At 47.9% G+C, this 8,155-nt stretch overlaps 1 protein-coding gene across 1 annotated transcript; it reads right to left on the bottom strand.

Moving 5' to 3' along the window:
* Nucleotides 1-3,180: 3,180 nt before the first annotated feature.
* Nucleotides 3,181-5,131, bottom strand: TACSTD2 (tumor associated calcium signal transducer 2). The gene has a single exon (XM_004273793.3). The coding sequence runs from the start codon at nucleotides 4,881-4,883 to the stop codon at nucleotides 3,912-3,914; it is 972 nt and encodes a 323-aa protein (XP_004273841.1). The 5' UTR covers nucleotides 4,884-5,131; the 3' UTR covers nucleotides 3,181-3,911.
* Between the last annotated feature and the right edge of the window lie 3,024 nt (nucleotides 5,132-8,155).

Raw genomic sequence — 8,155 nt, 5'->3', positions numbered from 1 at the left:
CCTGGAAGATAAATTAGTGGAAATAACTACCGCAGAGCAGAATAAAAAAAAAAAGGATGAAAAGAACTGAGGACAGTCTGAGACCTCTGGGACAACATTAAATGCACCAACATTCTAATTATAGGGGTCAGAGAAAAAGAAGAGAAAAAGAAAGGGACTGAGAAATTATTTGAAGAGATATAGTTGAAAACTTCCCTAATATGAGAAAGGAAACAGTCAATCAAGTCCAGGAAGTGCAGAGAGTCCCACACAGGATAAATCCAAGGAGAAACACTCCAAGGCACATATTAATCAAACTATCAAAAATTAAATACAAAGAAAAATTATTAAAAGCAGCAAGGGAAAAACAACAAATAACACACAAGGGAATCCCCATAAGGTTAACAGCTGATCTTTCAGCAGAAACTCCCAGAAGGGAGTGGCAGGACATATTTAATTCAGGTTGAAAAGGAACCTTCAGGTTGAAAATTCAGCTTGGGTAAATCTATTCTCCTCTCTGGGCCTCAGTTTCTTCATCCGTAGAATGGAGTCTTGGACTAAATGATCCTTTTTCCAGCTCTGACATTCTGTGATTCTATTTGAAAAACAGTGAAGCCAAAAACTATGTAAGCAGGGAGAAATTACATGATTTAAAGAATTGCTCCAGGAATTCCCTGGCAGTCCAGTGGTTAGGACTTGGTGATCTCACTGCCGAGGGCCTGGGTTCAATCCCTGGTCAGGAAACTAAGATCCCATAAGCTGCAAGGTGTGGCCAAAAAAAAAAAAAAAAAAAAAAAGAATTGCTCCAATTAAGGAAATAGCAAGAGTGGAGAAAGCCCCGTGTGACCCAAACAAGGAAATCAGATGAGCCTCCCACAGGGCTCAGAAGACAAGTTGTGACATGCTAGGTGGGTCACACCTGCTCTTTACATTCCTTCCAAGGGCAGCCCCAGGCCTGTGCCCAAAACAGTAAATGTTAATTTGGGGGGCGGGGCTGGAAATCTGGAGGTGGAGACTAAACCCCTACAGATAGGCGGTTCTGGATAATATAATCCTGTGATTGGCAGAGGCAAGCTGAGTTTCAGAACAGAGCATGAAGTGCTCTTCCTTGGAAGAAATGAATAAGAAAGGTGTCTCAACCTGTTTGGTATCTGGGGTAGCAACCTGGGCTAGAAAGCCAAAACAAAGGTTCTAAACTCTGGCTTTGGCACATGGAGGATGTGTGATCATGAGTTACTCAGCCTATTTGGACCTCAGTTTTCTGACATGTGAAATGGATGTAATCTATAGGAGAGGAAAAAATTTAAGATATACTGAACTCTAAGTGCCCAGATCATTCTAGGCACTCCTATCAATTACCTTCATTTAATTTTTTGTAATAGACAGAGATTTGTAGTTTTCAACAGATGAGGAAACTCGGGAGAGTTAAGTGACTTATTGTCCAGTAGAGCAGGATTTGAACTCAGGTTTGTCAACACTTGGGTTATTACCAGTAAACCAATGCCTCAGAGGTGATACATGTGAAAGTGCTTTTAGAACCATGAAGTGCAATAAAGTACAAGGACTCATAGTCCAGAATTAATGCAGAAATTTAGAAATTATCCAGAAGTGACATTCTGATGAAGGAATGGGCTTTCTCAGGACTTTTTTCCTTTGTTCAGCTGCCCACTCAATCCTTAATCTGTTTATTTTCTGGGCAGTCAAGTGATTGTTTTTTGTTTTTTTTGTTTTGGCCACGTCTTAGTTCCCTGACCAGGGATCGAAGCCATGACCCCTGCTGTGGAAGCATGGAGTCTTAACCACTGGACTGCCTGAGAAGTCCCAAGTGATAGTTTTTTGCAGTGACTCTGGAAACAATGGCAGTGTGATGTAAAGAAAAGAATACTGGACGAGGGATCAAGAGACTGTCTAGTTTCAGCTATGCCACAGAAACATTAATCTTGAGACGTCACTAACCCTTTCATTTGTAAGATGAGAGGCTAGGTTAGAGGTGATTGCCAAGGTCCCTTTAGCTAAGGAATTCAGTGACCTGGGTGGGAGCGGGGGGAAGGGGGTTGCCTGAGAGTGGTTTCACTCTGTTAAGTTTCCCGTTCTATCCTCAGGCACTTCAGCTGTCCTTTCCACTTTGGGGAAGCCAACCCACATCAGCCTTCTCCCCTTGCTAAGCCCCATTGTAGCCTGAGAGGATGTTTGGAGCCTGGTGGGCATTTCTCCCCAGCAGGAATGCTTATAGAGTTAGAGACTCTGGCGATCGTAAGGTATCACTCCACCGGCACACACCAGCCACAGCCCCAAGCTGCCAAGGCGGCAGCTGAGAGCTCCCTCGCCCCAGTGCGTACTAGTGCTTCATTCTTGAGTGGTCGGCACAGACCACCCAGTGGAAGTGGGAGGAGGAACGTGGGATGGATTCCAGGGAAGAAACTGATATCCTGGATCTAGCTATTTGGCGTTGGATATACCAACCACCCTGTCCTTTGTGCACACCCATTGTTGCAGCAATTTCCCAGGAATTGCAGTAATCTGTTTACCTGTAGGCTACCCCGCAGTGACCTTCTAATACACCCCGCTTCACATAAATGAGTGAAAACAAGGAGATAAATGTGAAGGAGACAAGATGTTTTGCAGCTAAAATGAAGTAAAAGTTTTTAAAGCACATTACTAGTAGAATCTTAGGAAAACAGACTGTGTACATATGCACACACAGCCAGAGCATAAGCCCTCTACAGACTGGCTATGACTATGTGAGAAAGTCATTTAACTCAGAGCCGCAATACTTTAGGATTAAGTCAATTGCCAAGGACTAAATGGGAATAGCACAGCTACTTCCAAGTATGGCAGGGAATCAAAGGAGATACAGCTCCTGAAACAAAGGTAGAGTTTTCCTTCTCCAAGGGAGAATTCTCATTTAGAGATAACCTAAAGTTGGTTCCCTTTCCCAACAACAGCAGCTAGTTCTAGCTTCCTCCCTCAGACCCACCCTCCTGCAGGGGGTTTCCAAACAATCTTATTTAGAAAGACCTGTGTTTACACTTGCCAGTTCAGGGACCTCAGAAACACCAGAGTGGCTATAGGAAATCACCCATCCTCCTAAAAACTGTTAGAATTTGAAATAAGAAATCTGAGTAGTGGGAAATTAGAGGAGACCAAAGTGATATAAACCTGGAGCAAGTTTTCACAAACTCCATCTTTTGGTTTGTGCCTTTTTTTATATTTTATTACATTCTTTTTTTTTATTTTAAAAATCACAACAGCATTATCAAAGACAACCTATATACAAACATTTTACAGAAGAAACATTACTAGTATCAGCTGTAATAAGGGCAAGTTGAAGAACAGATGCTGAGTTTCTGGGCCAAAGTCTGCCGGCAAACAAAGACATCTAAAATGTGTTCAGGCAGCTGAAACAGGCTTCTTTCCCGATGACAAGCATGTGTGGTCGGTAATATCAGTACAAACGATGGTAAATGAGGATACTACACGGGGCCAAGTTGCGAACTCCTCATCAGGAAAGCCACAATGCAAGTGGCGCTAATCAAATAACTTAAACCCAAGACAGTAAAAGCGCTGTTTCCCATCTCAACGCATTTAGCCTTCAGCATTGATTTTGCGTCACTTGTAAACGATGCTGTGTTGTCACACAAACACTTGACCCTTATACATAACCCTATGCCAAACTTCCCTAACCCTTCGAGTCAGGTTTCTGGTTGGACAGAAAGGGGAGGAATTTTAGAAATGCTTCCTTCAGGACAGAAGTCAGAAAGAGGTGACCCAGAGAACAGGATCTATTAAATTTGGTGGCGGTGGGGGGAGGCAGGAATCTGGGGGGAGAAAGGCCTCCTTGGGGCCAAGAATCAAGAAGCGTGACTCACTTGGGTCTGGGACCTTGCTGAAATCCGATACCCTACCCCACCCCACCCCAGCCCCATCGGTACCTACAAGCTCGGTTCCTTTCTCATCTCCCCCAGTTCCTTGATCTCCACCTTCTTGTACTTCCCCAACTTCCTCCGGTTGGTGATTACCAGGACGGCCACGCCGGCGGCCAGGGACACCAGGACCACCACGATGACGGCGATGAGGCCGCTGGTGAGACGCTTCATGGAGAACTGCGGGGACTTCTCATCCAGGTAGTAGATGAGCGTCCGCTCCAGCAGCAGGGGCTCTCCGCGCACGCGCACGTCGAGGCCGCTGTGGCCCGGGAACAGCGACTCGCCCTTGATGTCTCTCTCGAAGTAGTAGGCGGCGTCGGCGATGTCCACATCGCCGGCGACCTTCTGCGACGCGTTCTGCTGAAGCTCGATCTGGATGGTGGGGTGCTCGTAGTGCACGGCCGCCACGAACTTGGGGTGCAGCAGGTAACGCTCCCAGAAAAGCCGCCGCACCTCGGCATCCAGGTGTGAGTGGTTGAAGGCGCGGACGGCCGGGCGGCGGCGCAGGTCGATGAGGATGTGGTGGGTGCGCACCAGCTCGTCGCAGCGCAGGCTCAGGTCGCCCTTGTCCGTGCGGCGCACGCCCACCGAGTTCACGCACCAGCACACAGACGTCTGGTTGCACTGGCGCGCCTTGAAGCGGCCCTGCTGGTCGCAGTCCGGGTCGTACAGGCCGTCGTTGTCCACGAGCGCATGCTCGCTCGGCTGCACCAGCGCGCGGCCGCTCTTCTGGGCGCTCATGCGCGCTTTGAACAGCAGGCACTTGGACGTGAGCGTGGAGCAGTCGACCTCCAGGCCCGAGCCGAGCACGCGGCACTGGCAGCGGCCGTCCGGGCCGCTCCGGTTGCACACAGTCATCTTGTTGGTGGGGCACGTGCAGTTGTCCTGCGCGGCCGCGTGGCCGATCAGCGCCGCCAGCAGCAGGAGCGGCGGCAGCAGCGACGGCCACAGCAGCGCGAGGCCCGGACCCCGGGCCATGGTGGGGCGGAGGAGCGCGGACGGGGCGCGGGCTGGTGAGGGCTGGGGACTGCGCTGGGTTCCGGCTCCGCCGTCTGAGACGGTCTCCAGGCGTCTGCCGCCCGCCACTCCCTCCCGCTCTTATACTCCACCGGACCTGCCTGGCTGGTTCGGCCGCCGACTCACCCGCTGGTATTTGGGTGATACATCCCGCCGCCCCCCATCCTCGTCTCCGTCCCACGGAAGGCCCAACCCGCCCTGCGCAGCCTGCGGCAGGATCAGGAGAGCGGAGGTTGTCCCGTCTCCTGTGGACCGAAAGCCCGGGAACGGAAAACCGATACTCAACTGACGGCTGCGAGGACCCGCCCCCGGCCCACCCGGCCCCACCTGCGGAGCGACCCGCCCTAGGCGCGGCCTCCAGCCGAGGACCTTGGGCGTCTCGGCCGCTCTCCGGGGCTGGAATTCTCAGAAGTTGTACTGAGAGATATGGCGTGGGACTGTCACTCTTTTGTCCCCCTCCCCCGCTTTTCTCTCCCCCCTTCCCAGCCCTTGTCCCTACTTTAAGTTCTTTCACTTCCTCGCCTCTTTCCCTACTTCCTGTAATAGCACACATTTATATAGTTTACAGTTTGCAAATATTATCTCACCCTCACATCAGGTCCCGACAGGTATGCACTCTCTATCAGATCCATTTTAAAAGCGGTGTGGTTAAACTTTAAAGTCTCCCAGCCATCAATTTCCTCAGATTCCTCGGAGGCGCGGTTGGGACTCTGCCTGGCTGTTCAGAGACCTTAAACAAATGCTTATGGAAACGGAGTGGTGCAAAATCTGAAGAAAGGTTAGGGAGTCTTTCTGTTACCATAGCATGGGTAAAACCCAGGTGGCCTGGTGGCCAATGTATTAGAAGTTCTGTTAAACACCTTTTTCCCCTCTCCTTCACACACGCAAACCCGGAATATTTACGCATGTACTCAGTATAGGGAGATGAAAAGGAACAAATTCTTTCAAAGAATCAGCAAGGCTATAAGGAGTTCTTTGTACAATTTGATTCTAAAAGAGCAAGTCATTGCTTTCTTTCACTATATCCCATATAAGTAGCTGAACCACTGCAAACAATGAAAGGCTAGAGCCCGTGGGAAATTGCCTCTGTGCGGCTGCTTCCATGGGATGGAGGAGTTGCCATCTCTTTTTTTGACTCATCGAGAAAGTCCAGGGTTTCAAAGCTGTGGTGAAATTAACAATAAATAGCAAGATATAATTATTCCTGGTGAAAGCACATTTTATATGTTCAGCATTTAAAGAACACCGGCAGTGGTTCAAGGGTGTTGTTTCACAGCTGAAAGCCAGCCAGGCCTCTACCCCATTAATTTTCTAGCAATTCCTGAGGCAGGTAGGTGGATATATATCATTCTGCCTTTACAGGCAGAGAAAGCAGAGACACATGGGGGGCAATTTCTTACCCACAAGCACCAGGCCTTGTGGGAACCCTCCTCTGCTGTCTACCCACACTGTCTCTATTCAGGTTCTTGAACCAGGAGCCTAGTCAGTTTTCCCCTCTTCAACACACAGTCCACCCTGAATGAGAGAAGGACTTCTAAGTCACAAATCTGTGCCCATCTCCTCTCTGCTGAGAACATTTCAGGCGCAGAGTCAGAGGGGCCCTTGGCTCTTAGGATAAAATTCATACTTGTTAAGTTAGCACACAAGATCGTATGTGATCTTGGGCATACTTCTTAAGTTATATTACTTAACTTCTCTGTGCCTTAGTTTCCTACCCTCATCTGTAAATAAAATGGGATAATAAAAGTACCTACCTAACAAGGTAGGTGTTAGAATCCATGTAAATGAACCTAAATAAACCACTTAGAACAGTATCTGCACTTGGTAAGCATAGATAGGTGTTAACTGTTTTGGTCACCACCATCGTCACAGTCTTTATCTGGCTTCATCTTGCCTCTCCTCTTCATCTTGCCTCTTTGTCATGTTTTCAAACATTTGTAAAGTCATCTACCTGGACTCTCCCCTTCTTCACCTATTTAGTGCATAATTTTGTGCTTTTCACTCAGCTCTTGGGTCACCTCCAGGAAGCCTTCCCTGATTGGTCCTCCTATTGCACTCAGGGCAATGCCCCTTCTCTGTGCTTTCCTAATTCCTATAACACCAGAATGACAACACCAACTTTTCTGGGCTTCTGGCCTCCCCTCTAACATGGAGATAATAGTAATCCTCTATTTCATAAGTCATTCTGAGAATCAAATGTAAATAGATGAGATGGTAGATGGCAAATCTTTGTAAACTGTAAGACACTGTAAAAATAATACGTTGCCTTTTTACTTTTTAAATATCTATCCTATCTTCTCACTCTTCCAGCTACTGACTAGGTAGCCTCTATAACTGAGAGCCACCTGCTTGATATTCCAATGGGTCCTAGGCTGGCAAAAGGAAAGCTGATGGGGAAGGGGTCTCAGGGATGAGGAACGTATACAGTGGTGTCTACTTAGCTAGGACAGCCCCAGTGCCTGGGCCTTACTTGGGCTTGTGCTCCGCGGTCTCCAAACCTCTGGATTTTCTAGCCACGTTATGCGTTGGGAAGAAGGGGATAAAAGGAACCCATCCTCCGTATCTTATGTGGAAGATGGAGAGAAGCAAAGATGACCTCCCCTCCCCCCCACACACACTTTCTTAAATTTTGTGGTTCTGGCAGACTTTCTCCAACAGGTACACAAATACCAAGATGAGTTTATTAAGAGCAGCCCCCGCTCTGATTCTCCCTTCTCCCTTTGTCAGTTTCCTGCCTAGGTCTGCAAAATATCACGTGTTTTTGTGGGGTTTTTTTTTTTAATTTTTAAATATTTAACAAAAGCATGCCATGAACTCAGGCTTCTCAACTGTATATCAAGGGCAGGAACCACATCTGAGTACTGTAGCCCCAGCACCAGCATATATTAGGCATTCAGTAATATTTATTGGTTTAACGTTGAGTTGTGCCCAGAGTGTTGTAGGATCAATATACGCTCCTAGGAATGTTCAAGTTGACCATTTCAATAGTTCCCTTCTAGTGCAATTCTCATCACCTACCCCAGCCACGAACCTCTATCCCCACCATAACCCACCTTTCAAACACCCAGTTTCAAGGAAGACTGGGTAATGATACATGAGTGTTATTTTTGCTCTTATGCATGATCCTAGATTTTATTAGCTGTAGGGAGGAAGGATGTCGTCTGATGAAGGTTAGAGCAGACAGGGATTCTGGAGGCAAGCAGTGTAGTATGGCTGACAGAAAATGAGCTTTG

This window comes from Orcinus orca, chromosome 1, assembly GCF_937001465.1.
Source record: "Orcinus orca chromosome 1, mOrcOrc1.1, whole genome shotgun sequence".
Taxonomy (NCBI): Eukaryota; Metazoa; Chordata; class Mammalia; order Artiodactyla; family Delphinidae; genus Orcinus; species Orcinus orca.
Note: the sequence above shows the minus strand (reverse complement) of the source record. Positions and strands in the feature narration are given on the sequence as shown.